We start from the raw sequence: 21,180 nt of genomic DNA, 5'->3' as shown, positions 1-21,180 counted from the left end.
TAATCATGTTAACAGAACATAACATGAAAAAGATGAGCTTGAAAGATTAAATGTAGGAAGCTAGTCAATAATTAGGCAGTATTCACAAAGTACTGTAATGGGAGAGGGAGTATTAAGAGTTTACAAGGGGAACAACTGATATTTCAAAGGTTGAAGAACTGTGTCATAACAAATTGTTAAATGTTGTATAACTAAATTATAAATAATAACGAGTTTCTTTTTATTGGGTTTATACAGAACTCTACAGTATGAAAACTCAAGAGTTTTTAAATCGTTTCAATATTCACATTGAATATTTAATGCTGAAAGAAAAATCTAGTTGTTGCTGAACATTTAAATATAGATCTTTTACAAAAATCCTCACAGTCGTTTTGAAATATTTCATTGATGTTCCAACTAGAATCACTTCAACTTTCAAAACAAGTACATATACTATTTTTACTAACATTCAGAACACTAACGCTGTGCTGTTGGTATTGCGACTGCTCTTTCAGATCATGATGGAGTTATTAAAATAGTACATAAAATAACAATTATCTGAAGTTTAAGGAAAGAAAATTTTCTTCTGATAGTATGTTATTATTCAAATCTTTATTAGAAAAGGAAAACTAGACAACTGTCTTCAACTCAACAATTGAGGAGAAATATAATTGTTTACATCATATTTTTAAGCATTACTTTCATTTATGTTTTGTAATTGTTCAGAAAGAAATTATTCCTAGTAAAAAAAGTTGGTTAAAAGAAGAACTAAAACAGGGGAAAAGTTAACTTATTAAACTAAGCACCATGGCAAAAAAGAGATGGATTCAGAATATTGCAAAAAGTATTATTACAATAAGAGTAAAAACTCAACATTTGTAAAACATCATGGCAAATTGTGAATAAAAAAATTAAGCAAAACTCTTGGAAACCTAGGAATAATTATGTCTTAGAATTAGGTGATGGGATTATCTCAGATTCGAATTAATTCCTTTTAATGATAATTTTGTTAACAAGATAGAACACATGTTACAAAATATGCCCCGCTCTAAGAATACATATGATGGTGAATCTCACTCCCAAATTCCTAATGTTAAGTGTATCTTGATCAATAAACAAGAATGAAGTAAAATTTTGTAATCATTGAAAAACAAATGGGCCAGTGGTTATGATGAAGTACCGACCACAGCTTTGAAGTTTGCTAAGGGATCATTACTCAAAACTATAGCACACTTAATCAATGTATTCTTTATATCTGGTATCTTTACGGAACAACTAAAGATCTCTGAAGTAATTCTGGTTTAAAAAAAGGAAAACAAACCAAACTTCAAAATTATTGACCAGTTTCAATTTTGCCTTCATTATCCAAGTTATTTTAGAAGATAATGTACCAAAGACTTGTAGATCACTTAGAAGAATACAATCAGTTTGATAACAAACAACACAAGTTTCTTACAGGTAAGTCAACTATATCTGGCTTGATAAGTTTCATAGAGTCTTTAATAGAGTCAATTCATGAAAAATATACAGTGGCTGGAATTTTCATGGATCCATCCAATGCTTTTGATAGCAATTCACATTCTAAAACAATTAAAAAAATTAAATAACTTAGGAATTAGAAACTGGAATTTGAAATGGGTTGATCTTATTAATCTTGCAGAAAGCAATATGTAAAAATATCTGATATAAAAAAATCATCACATCCTAAATTATTAATCAAATTCACAGATAGTGAAATAGTACCCTAAGGGTCTAATTTGTCTGTTGCTATTCATTCGCTACTTGAAAGATATGTCAAGATGTCCAACCAAACTAAGTCATATCAAAAACCAGCTGTGTCTATGTAAGTGATTCTAGTCTAATCATATCTTCAAAGACAGAGACATTAAATACACATTTTTTTATAGAATTGGTAAAAATTCCAGATTTTTTTCACCAATAATAAATTTTATTAATAAACAAGAAAAAACTAATTTTATATCATTCATATTACGAAAAACCAGTTTTCAAGTTTGTATTGATGATAGAGCAAACGGAACAGATAAAAACTGTTAGGTTTTTACATAGATAATAATTTGAGATAATAATAAATTCTTGGCCTATGGGTGGCTCCTACAAGTTCTAGGACTCAAATTCAGCATAACTATTTGTGATGCCATCATATTATGATGTTTGTATCGTGCTAATAGTTATTGGGTTCTAAGTATAATAAAATTATCCGATAAATGAGTATTATATAATGTTTATTTTATAGCAATACTATTTAACATCAGAAAATCCACAGAATGGTTATTGCTTCTTAAAAAACAAAAGGTTAAAAACATTCCAAATGGCATTTTAAAATTATCTCAACTGTTCTGTATATACAATATCTGATCAGAGTTATTGTAACAGATAACATTGAAATGTGGATAACTGACTGCATCCATGCTATCATTAGACTGACAAGTTCTTCTTTTGAGACTATCATCTCAAGTTGAGACTATCAACTGGGCAACACTGTTCGGAAGAAATTAGAAAAAAGGTAATACAGCTCCGGTGTTGCCCAACCGATGGCCTGATACTGTTGGGGCTCTCAGGTCGCTTAAGCACCCTCTTGAAGTAATGTGGAAAGTTGTCCCAAGAGGGAGTGATGTCTGGACCGGTGGGATTTTTAGTGAATACGAATCTCACTCATTATTGGAATGCACTGATGGATGCATTAGCATTTTCCTCATCACAAAAAATTCATTGGAGTGACAGTTTTCCCAATTTATTTTTTGATTACAGGTAGAACTAAGTGTGTAATAATAATAATAATAATATTCTTTATTGCAGGAAACAATTAACAATAATTGTATTGCAAGCGTCATATAGAAATAAAAGTCCTAATCTAATAACTAACACAATTAATTTTAATTCTGAGTAAAAAAATATTCGAGTAAATTTAAAATAAAAGTTACTTTTTGGGTATGTGCCACCTGCCGCCGTTTTCTCGATAGTGGCCAAATTTTCTTGGATATCAGAAGGGGAGTTGGAATTTTTTTAAATGTTAGTGAAGACTATCCCAGCGACCCATCGCAAACTCGTCAACTGAGTAAAATGCTTTGGACACTAAGAAGTGTTTTTAATCGAGATTTAAATTGTTTGTGGTTATTGACGCGTTTGATATCTTCAGGGAGCCTATTGATTAGCCTCACACCAACCTGAGATGGCAAGCGTTCAAAAACAGTAGTTCTGTGCTGTGCCATACGAAAGTTGTCCCGGCCTCTAGTTCCGTATTGGTGTACGTCGCTACCCCGAAGTGAGACGCACTTGAATCGGCAGTATAGCACGACGTCGAGAATGTAGAGGCTAGGCAAAGTGAGTAATCCAAGCTCCCCGAAGGCTAATTTACACGACTCTCTCTGATTTAATTTGTAAATGATTCTGACAGCTTTCTTTTGCATTCTAAACACTCTTTGTAAAAGACACACTTTGTGTAGTCTTTACATGCATCAGCTGAACTTCTGAAGTTTATTTGTTTTGTACTTTGAGAATAATATTCTTTTAGCTACTTGGTATACAAAATGTCTTAAAAACATGATAAACCCACAATAAGATTGACACATGAGTCAAATTGAGGCATTTTAGGGAAATTTAACCACTTACTCCAGTATAAAATGCACTCTGAGGCTACAGAGAGGACGATGATTTGTCACGGGCATACAGCAGAAAGAACTTACAGGTAAATCATCACTGTATAAACAAAGATATGGTCTGGTAAAACTGATTGGTTAGGATTTAAAAGCAAATCATGGCAAAGTGTAGGTCGGTTTTAAGCTTTTGGTCGTTTAGGTGTTGACTTCACTTACTAAATCACACAATTGTATAATATAATATTTATATGTTAGTACGTATGTATGACGGTACTATTTTTACTTATATGCTACTATTGTTAAGAAGTAAAAACTTGTAAGAAACACAAAAATTGAGTTCATTCTAATTTTGTTATTTTAAAACTATCAATCACTGCAGAGAAATCACACAGTTTGGGTACAAAGAACATAACATTTCATTTCACTAATTTAATTAAAAATGTATTCCAATAAAAATTAGCATTTGCGTCAATGTTATATGAAAATCACACGCGTCTTGAGATTACTTAGAAAGTCCGATTAAAAAGTTGTGATCTGTTACTTTAAGTCAAGAGATGAAAGTTTCCGTTTTTTGTGGTTGATGACCATTTCCGCAGCTACGATACGGCCAACACCCTGGGCCAGCCAGTTGTCCTGACGGGCTTGTGCTGCACGGCCGTTTGCCAACACCTGTCTCTCCAGGTCATCCAACCGTTCTGTCATCTGTTGATCCGCTGACATGTGCTGTGCCCAGTCCATCAGCTGACGGAACCTGTCTCGGAATGTCTAATAACAAAAAATAATGATCTTACTATAATTTCAAGCAATTAATTCTAATTACACATAAATATTGATTGGCAATGTGATAATTTAGACTTAAAATGTTTTATAAATCTCTGTTAAAAATGCAAAACACAGTGTTTAGTTTTTAGCATTTTCACTCGTAAATAATTATTGATATGTGAATGATACACATGTTGACCATATGTACTCTATTTATGAAGAGATAGACTAATTGTTAGTCTATCAGATCGTCTTAGCCAGGAAAGTTTAGAAGTCCAGTTTAGTCACACACACTGGCTAGAATGGTACTAGAAGAAAGTGCAAAATGCAACTTTAATTACAATCTGAAAACTTGGCTACTGAACAGAGAGCTATTTTAGATCTGTACTGTAATTACAATAAGTGTCATTACTGTCCATTACCTGTACTAGCATTTTTCGCATATCTCCACTGTTCCAAGTTTCAATATATGATAATAGTTTTCCAAACTGGTAAAAGAATTTGGACATTTTGTGTAAATCTACTACGTTGGCATCTGCTTTCAAAATGTCTCTGAAACATAAACATTTATATGTTTTCAAACACTATTTTATAAAGATTCAAGTACTTTTACAATGTACAACATTTGATCATTTACAAAATCATTACCGTAACTACCGTAATTTTGATTAAAAGTAGCTTAATATAGTATTTACAGTATGCACTCTCTTAAATGCATATTCTCAACACCCTCCACTTAATTGTCACCGGTCCAAGAAGTGAGTCACATCTACGAGGGTCGTCCATAAAGTAACCGCCGTTTGGGCGTGGCGCGATAAGTAGTGGGGGTAGCGTCGCCATTCTCACATCGGTGTGCGCAGCCGTTCAGTACGCTTCTAGCTGTGCAAGGGAGAGCATCGTGCGATCGCGCGTTCATTTGTTACAACGCAAAAACATGAGCGCCGTGATAGAAAATCCCGCCAAGTGTGAAGTTCGTGGTGTAATAAGATTTCTGTGATCGAAAAGTTACACAGCAGCTAAAATTCATCGTGAATTGAGTGCGGTGTATGGCCCAAAACACTATGAGTCCGTCAATGGGTTCGTTTTTTTAAAAATGGAAGAACGAACGTTCACAATGAAGACCGGAGTGGTAGGCCATTTCTCGTCAGTGATGACTTGGTGAACAAAGTGGATGAGAAAATTCGCAAGAACCGTCGCTTCACAATCTCGGAACTTTCGGATCATTTTCCTGAAACCTTTTACTGTGAAACCTTAAAATGGCTACGACGAGCGATTCAAAACAAGCGTCATGGTCTTCTGACATCTGGTGTTGTGTTTGTCCATGACAACCCCCTGTCTTCATACAGCTCAAAGAACAACAGAACTTTTGGAAAAGTTCAAATGGGACGTTTTTGACCCACCTCCCCTACAGCCCGGACCTAGCTCCCAGTGATTTCTATCTTTTCCCGTACATGAAGCGGTGGCTTGCATCTCAGAGGTTTGCGAGTGATGAAGAGCTTCAAAACGCTGTAACAGATTGGCTACGTTCTCAGGCGGCAGATTTTTTTAAAGACGGAATTTAAAAAACTGTTAAAAGATATGATAAGTGCTTGAATTTGTATGGTGAATATGTAGAAAAGTAGAGAAAAGCTGTAGTTTTAACATTTATAGAATAAACTTTTTGTATCTCAACTGGTTTATTTTTTATTTCAAAACGGAGGTTACTTTGTGGACGACCCTCGTATTTTTAATTTAACTCAGCAGTAACAATGAACAAGTCATTACGAGTTGATCTTTCTACGACCTCAGTTCTGAGTTATTTCTTGTGCAGTACTAAAGTATAGTTTATTGTGAATATATTTATTTACAAGGTACACCACACTATGTATAGCATCACAGGGTTTGCTGAGGTGGTTTGGAAACTTTTACATCTACAGTTTATTTCATTATCCAGGTGTTCTGCAGGCAGTTAGATATACAGACAATTATACAGAAAAGAAATGTTTACATCTCCAGCAGACACAGGTGAAATTGTTTAAGTCCCTCAGGGGACCTACTGTATTTATTACTTAGGTAATAGGCACAGAACTCATTCTTGTCTATGCAGAAATTCATGCGCAGTTAAAAGTTTACAGATAAAATCTTCCTCTAGATATTTTGGCACATGATGAATTCACATTTTTGTTCATTAAGTTAGGTTTCATAGCAGTATTCAAATAATAAAAGTTTCAATAAGCTAGAGAGAGTACTACAATGGAAGGGTGCATTGAAATCCAATCTTGTCATCAATTCTTAACACTGATTTACACTCTATTATTATTTTTGTATTTTAACTCAATGAATAAAAATATCACATGTTACAATCTTATATGATTATATTCAGTTTGTTTACACATTTATTTATCTGTTATTTTCTCATTGCAATCATGGTTACCCATAAGACCAATGTAAAAATATTCGTTCACGCTCAGGTAAATCTCATGGAATGACATGCACCATCATCGAACTCAGTGTTGCTTCTATATAAATGAAGTTTCATATACAAAATTTTCAAGTCAGTAGGTCGGTCTCACAAGTGATAGGCTTCTGTTAATATTCAGTGAACACATGTGAATACAAAATTCAGTTAATTCACACGTGCGATGAGTGGAATGAAATATAAAAATGTTTACGTTTTTAATGTCGTAGTTTTGAGTTATGTCTTGTGCAGTAAAATACGAGATGTGATAAAAAATAAACGGTGAATGAATTTTTATAACAGCAACTGCTGGCGCTACATCCATATCATGTAATTTGCCTAGTAGCATGAACTGTTGAGAAAGGCAGTGACAAGTTTCAACATGCTGGAGCCTGTCAGTTGACTGCCACTGCCGCTAGTGTTGTCGCGTATCAAGACTGATTTAAGTTGCAGAAGAATGTCAAAAAAGCTCACGAAATGTTAAAATCTGTGTATGGCGATAATGTTTTAACTCTGAAGACTGTATACAAGTGGTATGACCGATTTAAAATTGGAAATGAGTTGGTTGAAACTATCAGCATATGGGACATCCATTAACCTCAAAAACAGATGTCAGTGTGCAAACAGTGGTTCATTCAAAAAGGCAAATGACTATTCGAGGGCTATCGGAAGATCTTAACATCTCGTACGATTCCTTTCAAAGCATTTTAACCGATAATTTGCAAATGAGATGAGTGAGTACAACATTTGTTCCTAGACTTTTAAATGATGAAGAGAAGGAAAATCGTGCGTCAGTCTGCTCAGAGTCGAATTCTTGTCTCCAAGAGATCTGGACTTCATGGTCAAAATTGTAACTGGAGATGAAAGTTTGGTCCATGGATGACCCTGAGACTAAAATGCAGAATTCCCAATGGAAATCCACTGCATCTTCGTGCCCTAAAAAGGCACCTGTCAAAATCGAAAATCAAGGTCATGTTCATTGTTATATTTGATAGTGAGGGCATAGTGCGATTAATTTTATAAGAGCGTATTGAAACATTTGTGAAAAGACAACAACAAAAAATCAGAAAAATGGGTGAAGGCTTTCTTTTTTATTACGACAAACCGTGTCACACTTTGCTTCTCATTTGTGAGTTTCTGGACGAAAATAGCATGCCACTTTTTGTTTTAGAGCTTATTCAAGCTCCACTGGTGGAAGAGGTTTCTTTCCCTCTGACCAAGCCTCCCTGCAAAGTATAATAATGTCGAAGGAAAATCTTTATGGCATCTGATCAGAGATCAAGTGCAAAGCATTTCCCTGAATCAAAATGCGAATTCTGCAGTGCCCCCTGATACAGCCCAAAGTCCCACCTGCTGAAGATAAGTACTCCTCCTGGCCATAGCCCAAATAACAATGTCCAGGGAGGCAAGATTGAGGCAACACCCAGCGCAATTGGAAAAGCCTCAGTGATAGCAAGGTAAGCCAACCTTTGGATGCTAGCCAGACCAGCTATCTTGGCCTCCGTTTTTGGCCACCAGTCAACAGCCCAAAATATTAGTGCAGGTCTAACTACGGGAGTCATAAATCCAATACAAAAGCCTCGGCCAAAGTCCCCAGGACCCACCTATCACACATCTGCATTGCATTAAAGACCATTTCCCTCTGCGATAACCCTTTCCAGACAGGGTCCCCAGTTCAGGACCTTACTCAGGCCCTTTTATCCAGTCACATATTTTACCATCAGTACCACATCTTAAGACCGCACTGACAATCACCTGAGTCCCTGTATTGTCAAAAGCCCCTTCGATGTTCAGAAAGACACTTATGGCTACTTCTTTCGCTGACAGCACTTTCTCAATCCTGCATACCAGTTGATGCAGGGCTGAGTTGGCCTAAAGGCTTACGCCGATCCATGATAGACCTCCCTGCTTCGGTATAAACACTACCCTGGATACCCTCCAGGACAAAGGAATGTACCTGGGGGCAACAGAAAACCTGAAAAGCCTGCACAGCAGGAGAAGGAGAAAAACCAACACCCGCTGCAAGCAAACTCAGTTTGTCTCCCTCAGAAGCTCTATATGGGCTAAATGAATTCATTGCCCACTCAATCCTTCTGAAGGTTACCACAAGACATGTCAAATTGAATTGTGAATGAGTAGTTCGCCCTGCAGGTCTCCCTCCACTGAGTGGTTGATCCTCATCATAAATGATACAGTTCAGAAAGTGTGTTCCCATCATATTACATATACTGTTTCTTTTGTTACTTTAATATTAAAGAAAGTCACATTTTTATAAATAATTTTCCACTTAAATATTACTAACTATGTTCGAAGTTTGATTGCTCTATCTTTACTAGTTCTGAAAATATTAATGTTTTTATAAAAATACAAAATTGGCAGCTTGTGGCTAAATAAGACCTTTGTCGAGATATGTTTATATAATATTTTTTGTTTGAAATTATGTGTACTATCACCCACAGAAGTTTGTGATCCTTGTGTGAACACCCTGTATATATATATATATATATATATATATATATATATATATATATATATATATTACACATTTGTTACAAACTCATATAATATGCTTCTAACACACTATTACAATTAAGCTTCACTAAAATATTGAATACTACAACCCTTCTTACAAGAAAAGTAAGAATACTAAGGCACTAATATTTATAAATGCAACAATAATATATAACAAAGTTCAAATTACCTGTAATTTTCTTTATAAACCTTGGGCGGTTCGACTTCGACTACATTCACTTCCCTGTTTGACAATGTCTTTACTATCCAGTAGGGTAGCTCAAGCACAGTGCCTTGTTCCATATCCTTAGTTTCTGAGCTGGGATCAAGATGACCTAAACATAAATTAACACAATTTACTACAGGTGTCCAGACGAACTTCAAAAATTGTAAGCCTAATATAGACATAATATAAATTGTTAGATCAAAATGATATTAGAACTACTAAATTACAATTTACAAAATAATATTCAGTAATTTTATCAATAATATTCTACAGGTAAACATGTTATAATTAGAAACTGTATTATATCTAGACAAGAAATATTTAAATTAGGATAGGCTTAATTTTTAGTAAGACATATAACTATACTTCTGAAGTTAGATGATTTCTAAATTTCCACGGCTTTGTCTAATCTTATGGTTTTTAACAATTTCATGTTCCGTAAACATTTGAAAAATTACAGAATAAGAAGGTCTATCTATATGTGTCACCTCTGTGATCAAGATGTTGCCGACATAATAAACAATGACTAATGTCAAATTGATAAATATATGCACTGCTGAGTAACTTTATTGAGTAACTTACCTTAATAATAAAATGAATCACGCATAATAGAAATATCTTGACTGGAATTGCTTGTACTTCAAATTTTTGACACATTTTCTCTGTGTAAAATGAAAAAAACTTTGTATCATTGTCTGAATGTAAGCAAGGCCTATCACTCTAGGAGCTGGAAAAATTTCACTTATGACTATCTTTCCACAGATATCTCATAAACTAACTGACCTATAGACATGAAATTGTGTATGAAGGTTCATTTCTTTATGAGGAACACTGAGTTCGGAGATGGTGCGTGACACTTCATGGGATTTGGCTGGGCTTTAGCGTATATTTTTACATTAGTAATGATGATGGCAACAAGAATAAATAAATTTTAAAACAAATTCAGTGTACCCATGAGTGATTTTAACATGTAGCCAAAGTATCCCAACATATACAACATAATTTTATGGTGACTTAGTGAGTGATCTTTTATTATTTAAACACAACACTGATATGAAACCCAATTTAATGAACAGAAGTGTGAATGTATCATGTGGCAAGATATCTTGAGAAAGATCTCATTGTACACTTGAAGTGTTGCGTTACACTTCATTTCAACACATAGAAGTCTGGAGTAGATAAGCAGATAGCTAACATGTTATTGTAATAATAGAGGGTTGATAATAACCCTTATAAAGATTACAGTGACAGTGAACTAGCTCATTTACAGTGACAATGTACTAGCTCTAGCTCCTATAACCCATACATAACCAGCACCTGGAGTATGTATGTAGTTAGTTAACAGGTTCAATGCTCACGCCATATGGGGCTGACGCCTTACACCGTTTGGTGCACTCTCATTTCCCACCATTTAGCGATATTACCTATCCTTCTCTTGTCATTACAGGTCTGTTTTGGTTATCAAAGGAGGTTATTCTTCCGTTCTGATCAGTTCGTTTGTAGTTGACAAGTATTTTGTAAAGTAAAGAATGAGTTTAAATGATGATGAAAACTTTCACGATTGCAATAAACTGACAGTGAGTGAAATAGATCGGTACATTGCTTCTGATTCAGAATCAGAGGATTGTTATAGTAGTGGTGATAGCTGGAAACCTCCAAGTGATAATGGTAATGAGTCTGACCCCGCATTTGACTATGACGACCGAGAAAAAGATTGTAATTCACCTCAGCTCTCGACAAACCACAGCATAGTTTCTCTGTCTGACAATATTGACAGCAGTACGTCCACGTCTACGCAACTACTAATATCAGGTAACCTAATAGAACTATAAACCAGAGTATCTGAACCTCAAATACCTACATTAGATGAGACTAATACCCAGTTACAACTATCAACCTTAGGACCTCAGGCACCTGGTTCCCACCCACAACTACAAATGTTAGTAACAGAACCTTCACAATCACTCTGGTATTACTCATCCACAACCCTCGACAGCTGCTCCATCGCAACATTATCAGCCACAGCAAGTAAACCGTAGCTTCCTTCATTACTTCCTTGGTCTGAAAGACCTGAAATGAAAACCTTTTTGTTAGCTCAAAGTACCGGTTACGAGTTCCTTTGCCAGGTGATGAACCTATAGACTATTTTAATTTATCGTGGACCAAGTATTTTTGGAATCTATTGTTAGAGTGTTAGAGAAACCAATCTAAACGCTGAAAATATTTGTTTGTCAAACAATACTAAAGTCTCGCATCTTACGATGCCTTCACTTGACACAAGATCAAGACGATTCGCCTGAACGTTTAAATGTTACTTACTTCTGACTGCTTGCGACACAAAGAACACACATACATCGTCATTGTACTTACTGTCATTAGTCAAATACCAATACACATGATTTTACTTTGAATTAATTTGAAGCAATAATGTCCAACTGAATTACGTTTTGGCTTTTAAAATTTTATCATAATAAAGTTATATGTACAGTATGTATGTACAGCTTTTATATGTACAGTATTTGTATACTAAAAAGAAATGTATTTGTTTCAAATTATATATAAAAAAACTTTATTTTAACTACAATGGAGCAATGTAAAACTTACAATTACTTTACAAGATAAACATCTTTGTCAGCATTTAAAAAATTCTCGAATGGATCACCACCAGTAATCATTATATCGCACAGTTTTTTTTTATTCCAACTAAAATAGTACATATTTTTCTGTATATTCATAATACCAAATTAAAAATGTTAAAAAGCGTTCTCAAGTGCATTTTTTTGCAATGTTGTGTTTGATCATACTTTTCTTGTGGCGAAACACTATGATTTTCATCCCTAATTCTAGTTTTCATCTCCTCACAACAAACTGGACACTTCGGATTTAAAGGAGCAAGGTCCATTATTTTGTAACCATTTAAAACATTGTTCAATGTTCAAAAATACATTTTGAGACAGTAATTGTATACGTTCTTGCCGATGTCACTAGCCTACTCAATATGTAAATGAAATAAAAACATCTGGCAATGATTAATTAGGAATAACTATATGTCAAATTTTATATTCAATAATCATGATTCGATAGTGGTGGTGGCCGCTTATTATACTGCAGCCAGTTATAAGCTTCTAGCTCATATACAAATCCAGAACCTGGAGCAGATAAGCAGTCAGTGTAAATACTGTTGTACTAAGTAATTTGTTTTTATCTATAATGGTAATGAGATTGATATTATTAAACTATTGCAATTGTAAGTTTGAACGAAATAAAAGGTTTAAGGAAGTTTTAAATAGATGAATTTACTATATTTGCTTGCTTTGTCAAAATGCGTTTCCTAGCTCGCAGTAATAGGCAGAAGGAATCCATGCTCAGACCTCCTAGAATTTAATTTTTAGTACTAACTCAAGGGAATTTTTTTTGTTCATGTGCTGCTGCAGCAAAAGATGTTGGACGGAGGCACTCGTGTCAGTTCGATATAGGCTAATCTTATATTCTCAGAAGGTCTAAACTAGCAAGAACATTGTTTGTTTTGGTAAAAATCAGTATTATTGTTATATACACAAAGATGGAACATGGCTGACATCAGCAGCAAACTATGCGAGCTTAACTCATGGTCACAAGATCATGTGACGCCCAGCACAGATGAAGAACAAGGACTTATTGTTTCTCCACAAGAAAAGTGGGTAAATATTAAGATCAGCGACTACCGCTCCGATCGCCGTAAGGTTTTTCGTACTAACACAGGTTAACGTAATTTCACCGAAAAAAAATAGTCCCGATTATCGCTAACATATAAAAAACCAGTTTTACGGCAGTACAATGTTGGCAATACAAAACACGGTACTTTGGGATTATACCGACCACACCCAGACATGAATCGTTATTTCACATTTCGTTTCTACTGATTACTAGATTAGCGTAGAACAATATTTCGTCAATATAAAACAGGAATTGTCTTATCGCAAACACCTCCCCATCCTCAGACAGAGGTCAAAGTCGAGCGTCTAGTAGATAACGTGATTGCAGAGTCTCGCCGCCCGTTCAGCTGGTGCATCGCTTTGTTGTACTTCCGTGTTTTACCTCTACATTTCTCCAAACACAAAAATTCAACAAAAACAAACATTTACCAAACTAAACTTTTTATTAAAAAAACACTCAAAACTTGTTTTTATTCTTGATCACATTCCGCCACCCCAAAATGCGAGTGCCTCCGGCCATCAGCGCGGGCTTCGACAGCACCTTCGGTGCTGCCCCGCGCTGATGTCGACGAAAGAAAAACATCCCTCGAGATAGTACCTATCAGTAAAATATCAAATTCTAGAGGGGCTAATCAGAAATATAAATTGAATTGTAATGGAAAGGCAATGATGTACCGTGCAAATCACGTGATGCCGCGCGGCCTGCCGTAATCAGGATTCTCGAGAAAGATAAGATAACAGCGACAACAATACCGATCACAATACCTGGAAATGCTTGTAAGTTTGTAATTTTGTAATTGAAGAGTTGTTTTTTTTTCGTTCTATCATGTTTGTTTCTATAAATTTCTATTTTTGTGTTCTTCATACTGGTGTGGTCGGTATAATCCCAAAGTACCCAAAACACATAAATAACAAGATTTTCGACTATCAAACTAAAAACAATGGCCGACCATGGACGTTTTGATGAATTGACAGTAGCCACGTGACAAACAGGAAGGTTTCCGATTGGCCGGACGGATCACGTGACCTATAGGACGGCTCCGATTGACCGCCAGACGTACACAAACAAACCCACATGGACAAGGAATAATTAGTGAAGTTATTGACATGGCTTGCGATGGTTCTTGTCACTCGCTAAAAAGACCCTAGCTTGCCTATTCAAAATTCAGATCACGCGATGCTTGCCCGCTGCGCAGCGCTTCGCGCTGCTTGCTCTTTTAGAAAAAAAATTAACTCGAGCTTGCAAAGTCCAAGCCCAGATCACGCATGACTGCTTACACACACAACACTCAGACAGAACTAACGCAGGTTTCATTACATGCAAAGGATAAGCGGCGCGCGTTTATTACTGATAAGATAAGACGAGTTTATACTAGAATTAGTACATGGACTACTACCCTACGAACTAATAACACCAAAAAAACTAATAAATGCATTGTCAGTCAGGTTTTTCAAATTTTATTTTTTCCAAAATTTTTTTGGGGGGGGGGAGTAAACGGCTACGGCGATAATCGGGACTACTTTTTTCGGTGAAATTACGTGCCCTACGAACTAATAACACCAAAAAAAACGAATAAATGCACTGTCAGTCAGGTTTTTTAATTTTATTTTTTCCAAAAATTTTTTTTGGGGGGGGGAGTAAACGGCTACGGCGATAATCGGGACTAGCCTATTTTTTTCGGTGAAATTACGTTAACCTGTGTTAGAATGCAAAAAATTACGGCGATCGGAGCGGTAGTCGCTGAGCTTAAGATTTACCGAAAAGTGGTTCCACTTTTAATTTTCTATACCTTCATTATCTGTCATTTCCAACCCTTGAAAATCTAGGCTATATTGATTTGAGGATGATAGCAATGGATTAATTAATGCAAAACTTGTATTTTGCCACTCTCTCGCTTTGAATTTCACATTTACTAGGTTTAGCCTAGGCTATATTACACATTTTAGGCAATAAAACATTCAGCCAGTTTAAAAAAAAGAAACTAAGTCAAGGGTTAGCCTAATACTTTCTTCAAAATTCAAGCTATAGACAAGAATATATTTTTCAATTAAAAATTTCTTCAGTTTACTCTTGAACTTTTTGTCGCTTTTTATGGTTTTTCAAATTGAAAGTTAGGCCTAGTGCTTAAAATATTATTAAGCCAGGGAAATGTGTGTTTTTAAAGGGAAGCTTAAGTTAAATGGCAAATGTCTTTAAACCTTATGTGATGAATGAACTCTGTAAAAACATTCTAATTCAAATGTCTATATATTTCAGACAAACAAGTTAATAATTCTAGAAATACTTACCCATATTTAATACTTTCTTTGTAAATTTACATGGTACTCTCTCTTGAGAGGCTAAAATATTTTCTATAGAAAAATAATGACATCTGTATTTGTTGAGGTTAAGCATTGTTACACTGGCCACCCAATATTTATAATTTCAATACTTAATAATATATCGTGTTATAAATCTTTTTGTAATACTTTATTACAATTAAGTATAGTCTTAAGATAAAAACACTATGAGCAATACGTATATCTAATTAAATAACACAACGAAAGTTATTTCAGTCGACTTCAGAATCACATGTTCACGTCACATTTTCAAGTACAATCCTATCGTCTGTCTCAATCTCAATCATAACAGCACTGATTCCATTGATAAAACCGAAAGAAAGAAAATCGCAATATTATTTTTGAACGTTTTCCTTTCGTTTCCCGCCAAATAAACAGCAACTCTACTACTGAATTTGATAAACAGCTGATTGATAAATATTGATCATAGAGTAAAAAATAAATAATATAGTGAAAAGTATGTATTAAAGGTATTTACATAGATTTTATTTTAACGCACTCTTGCGATGTTGTCCTAAAACCTCAGCTCACTAGAAACTGAAAGCTCAACTTTCCGGCAACATAAATGTGCCACCAATTTTGAATTTTTTAATACTAAAAACTAGTAATTTTTTAAACTTCGGTTTACCCACAATCAGTTCCAATCGTACATTGTTTTAGATTAAAATACATTATAAAAATATGACATCAAATGGCATATAACATGAAAGGCGTTAACTAGTTAAAAGAACTAATCTGAATTTGTGAATATCATAAACAGTTTTCAATAAGTGAAATTAAATATGAATGAATATGGTAATCTGGTTGAATCATGTTAACAGTTCTAACTTAACAACAAGAGGTGTAAAGAACGCAAACACACATTAATTAACTATGCAAATGTAATCATTTCAACTTTAGATATCTAGTGCTTATGATAATATATCTATATCTATAGTGCTCAGAAAGTTTTTTTATTTCTGCAATTGCAACTAAATTTATTAACCTCTTCAGTAAATGGCTCATTTGAATAAGTGCCTGGATTTCATGCTTCCTCATAAAACAAACATCGGATTTGAATATAAGGGTTTGCTACAAGTAAGTTGACCAGAACTCTTCTTTTTATAATTTATATCTCAGATATAAAAAATAACATACCAAGAGAAATCCTTTCAATGCAGTTTGTGGATGATATATCTCTATATATATAAGTCATAAAAACTATGAAACACATACATACCATGCAAAACGCATTTGATCATGTAGTCCATTACTTTGATAAACTACATCTAGAACTGAGTGCTAACTAAATTCAAAGTACTGTATTCTCAAGGAAAAGGATTAACAATCAAACAGGAACATTCATATTCAAGCAATAATTCCATAAAATAGCATTAAACTCTTAGAAGTGACACTAGATTGTTGAATGTCATACACAAAACACGTATATAATATGTGTAACCAATGTGAAAAAGACATGAATATTCTTAAAATGTTAACGTGTGGTGGAAGAGATCCCATTCTGATTTACTTTTTAAAGTATATAAAGGTTTAATACTTTCGAAACTGAACTATATAAATCTTTTTATTTAGCCATATCTCTAAAACATTGCTACACAATTCAGCAATTCGTTAGAAGCAAGCAATGAAAATACCTCTGAATGGATTTAAAACGTATATTTCAGCTTTAAAAACAGAAACATCTATTTTACCACTACATATGAAGCGAGATACTATTGCGGAAAGAATAATTTGCAAAATAACTTGCGACTACGAACACCCAGAACATTATAAAATAACTTGCCATAATCTTCTAATAGGAGTGTCAAATTCCTAATAGATAAAGAAACCCCTATTATACATAAATCCATTAGAACAGAGTGAAATCTTCGAGCCCCACCACACTTCTCAAAAACAAATTTTCCCCAAGTGATTTAAAACTTAAATACCATTGGAATAGAGTAATCAAAATTTAGTATTTAAGTTGGAAAAGTCTTTAATGTATATAAGAAGAATAAAAGCAAAAGATATAACAATACTACAATCCAACAATAAGTTAATAGATTCTTCTATATATATATAATACAGATATGGTGGGAAGATTTGATTTAATGTGACTGTTGAGTTTAGCTCAATTTCACTTTCCTCTTACGTGCAGCATCTGAAATCTGATGCTGTTACAGACTTGACTCTGAAATTTGAAGACATGTTCGTCTGAAAGGATCCAAAAAACGGTCGGCAGCGAAGAAAAAAGAAGCTCAAAACGAACCCCCGCATCGTTTCGACATAAGAGACACCCAGACTACAAAAAGTAGTGCAATCTATTTGAAGAGGTATATATTTAGTTAATTTTCAATACAAATTGAGATACCCAACATTATTGACAGTATCACTATCGTAATACTTATTCTTACTATTAATAGGATATTAATAGTTATCAACAAATTAATTTTGTGCAACTTAAAAAAAATGTTGCAATAAACAAAGAATTGTTAAGACTTATGTATATGTTTTGTATTTAGCGAGACATGGATGAGAACGAATCAATCCAGAGATACATAGACCTAACACCACTGCATGGTAATTTATTTAAGACAATATATCTATTACACTGACGCACCTTTTCTTTTCTATCATAAAACGAATTATTGTAAATGTTATCACAAATCAGTCAACGAAAATGGCCTCTTTCGTTGAGGGTAAATTGATTTTGTTTATTCGCTTCCCCTTTATTGTAAATAAACTTTCCCTGTTGCACCCACTTAGTCATACCTAGAAAACTTAGAGTTGAATTCTCTTTGAATTTTATCTTCCACTATGGAAGGCATACTTTTAAGTAAATTATCTTTATTCTCCATCGTGAGCAAACTTTTAACTCGTACACTGTGTCATAGCACAAGTGTAAGATTTTACTCCTAATATTTGGAGAAGAAAGATGATGAAAAAAAACACTGTCAAAAAATTAAACATATAAATCTATAAAATAAATTAAACATAAACTCGTACTTTAAATATTTTTGTGGGACAGGACTACAATATAATTTATATTATTATCAGGTTATAGTTTTTTTTATTTAACTCAGCGTTTCCTTAAATTTGAAGCTACATACAGTATTGTAGTTACATTTCAGCGATAACTAGCTAATTTTTGTTAATACACAAGTAACTAGTAAAACACTAATAGGGTGTTGTATAACGTAGGATTTCTCAATTTAGATTCCAAATGAATTAAATATAAGGGCATTTTTGAGAACTTAATTTCAATATATATATATATATATATATATATATATATATATATATATATATATATATATATATATATATATATATATATATGCGCTTATTAACACATAAAATACGTTGCAGACGGGAATCTGCATAGAAAATTATTAAGTAAATTATACGTCATTTTATTTATGAATATGCTCATGAAAGCTCTCATATGCACTCCACCCAAGTAAAAGATCTTATATTCCGATTGGGGTTTTTTTTTTATTTTATACTCTCTGACTGAGTTATATTACTAAACTCGTTTGTGTTTGTAATCTCTAAGTGAGAGTGAGTCAGGAACAGCATCAGCTGTGAGTCACTCGTAATAGTCATAACATATGATTATGAATGAATGGGTTGTAAGTTATTGTTATGTGGTGTTAACTGTTAAGTAATTTATATTGTGTTAAAATTAAAACGTAACCTATGTTGAGTATATTCAAAGGAATTGTTGCATCAAAACTATTAATTTATTGTTTAGGAAAATCCCCTTTCTAATAATTACTCCTTTTATTACACTATGGTAAGTCATCTTATCAATATATTTTGTTTATAACTATAAAGGTTATAGGGCTAGCCTAAGAAAATGTATCTAAGTTATTCTATTACATTGGTCTTTTTTTCTATTTTAAAATTGTCCAACTACTGAACTGTGATAATTTTATTATTGTTAACTCTTGAAACAGTGCTGAAAATAGTTAGCCTGTCAGGTATTTATATATTTTTTTAAATAATTACTTTAGCCATGTTACCTAAAACGATCTAAAACCCACTTTTAACAATCTTATAATAGTATACTTTTGTTTCCAGATATAATTGTTAGGTACTGGCAAACCATATATTGCACGAAAATAATTACCTTGTTTTAATTTTGGGCTGCAGTATAATAAGCGGCCACCAACACAATCAGATTGTGTTTATCGAATGATTCAAATCATTGATATTCAGAATGACTATCCAAAGGACTAAAAGCAAAATGTTGGACAAAGTAACGCAATAGATATTTCAAAGAACAATATGGTTTTGCTTGTTTCCAATCTTAGAAATTAACGTATAAATATTAATATAATTTCCAAATTAAAATATATCCTAATTACAACAAAACAATAACATTGAATTTACCTGATGTATTTTCAAATATGCAATATCAAATATGCTGCTTATGCAATATCAAACCACAGAGAAAATATTATCTTCTCTATGATCGATAACAATAAATTCTCAATTTTTTATATTTATATTTATAAATAATTGAAAAGGTATTGTTCTTTTAAATTTTATGACATTGCTGTGTAGTTTGTATTCAGTTACGAAGCCGATGGGTTAAACTAAAGGTTTGCATAAATGTACTTGAAAAGAATGGATTTTGGCTATGAGAACCGTGAAATAAGATTCAGAGGCACACTGACAGGTTGTTGGTGATGCAGTGTTAGTGATACCCTTTATTGTATTCGGTCAGTAGCGTATATCCAACCACCTCTATAATGTAGTATAAAACTTGTCATTGCAGCATCACGGGGTCAGCTGTCACTCTTTCCTCTACATTATCTACTATTTATCTCACTATTATCTGACCGTTTGTTGCCCTTTACTCTTAAAGGTGATAGGAGGTGAATTGCAAGAACGTTTGATTCCGGTACCGTACAGCAAGAGCTCCACTGTAATGTAGTATAATGTAGTATAAAACTTGTCATTGCAGCATCATGGGGTCAGCTGTCACTCTTTCCTCTACATTATCTACTATTTATCTCACTATTATCTGACCGTTTGTTGCCCTTTACTCTTAAAGGTGATAGGAGGTGAATTGCAAGAACGTTTGATTCCGGTACCGTACAGCAAGAGCTCCACTGATCATAATGTAGTATAAAACTTGTCATTGCAGTATCACGGGGTCAGCTGTCACTCTTTCCTCTACATTATCTACTATTTATCTCACTATTATCTGACCGTTTGTTGCCCTTTACTCTTAAAGGTGATAGGAGGTGAATTGCAAGAACGTTTGATTCCGGTACCGTACAGCAAGAGCTCCACTGTAATGTAGTATAATGTAGTATAAAACTTGTCATTGCAGCATCACAGGGTCAGCTGTCACTCTTTCCTCTACATTATCTACTATTTATCTCACTATTATCTGACCGTTTGTTGCCCTTTACTCTTAAAGGTGATAGGAGGTGAATTGCAAGAACGTTTGATTCCGGTACCGTACAGCAAGAGCTCCACTGATCATAATGTAGTATAAAACTTGTCATTGCAGAATCACGGGGTCAGCTGTCACTCTTTCCTCTACATTATCTACTATTTATCTCACTATTATCTGACCGTTTGTTGCCCTTTACTCTTAAAGGTGATAGGAGGTGAATT

The 21,180-nt window shown here is 33.9% G+C and overlaps 2 protein-coding genes across 2 annotated transcripts in view; one reads left to right on the top strand and one right to left on the bottom strand.

Moving 5' to 3' along the window:
- Positions 1-4,010: 4,010 nt before the first annotated feature.
- Positions 4,011-15,895, bottom strand: LOC124355497 (DNA replication complex GINS protein PSF3). Its single transcript, XM_046806654.1, has 4 exons — positions 15,517-15,895; positions 9,497-9,641; positions 4,781-4,910; positions 4,011-4,361 (listed from the first exon to the last, which is right to left on the bottom strand). The coding sequence occupies exons 1-4, from the start codon at positions 15,620-15,622 to the stop codon at positions 4,134-4,136; spliced, it is 609 nt and encodes a 202-aa protein (XP_046662610.1). The 5' UTR covers positions 15,623-15,895; the 3' UTR covers positions 4,011-4,133.
- A 3,208-nt stretch (positions 15,896-19,103) lies between these two features.
- The window catches only part of LOC124355494 (unconventional myosin-Ie-like), a 211,471-nt gene continuing 209,394 nt past the window's right edge, over positions 19,104-21,180 (top strand). The window contains exon 1 of the mRNA XM_046806651.1: positions 19,104-19,342. Coding sequence (XP_046662607.1) covers positions 19,340-19,342 — 3 coding nt within the window. The 5' untranslated portion in view covers positions 19,104-19,339. The remainder of the gene's footprint in view (positions 19,343-21,180) is intronic.

This window comes from Homalodisca vitripennis, chromosome 2 (assembly GCF_021130785.1).
Source record: "Homalodisca vitripennis isolate AUS2020 chromosome 2, UT_GWSS_2.1, whole genome shotgun sequence".
Classification (NCBI taxonomy): domain Eukaryota; kingdom Metazoa; phylum Arthropoda; class Insecta; order Hemiptera; family Cicadellidae; genus Homalodisca; species Homalodisca vitripennis.
Note: the sequence above shows the minus strand (reverse complement) of the source record. Positions and strands in the feature narration are given on the sequence as shown.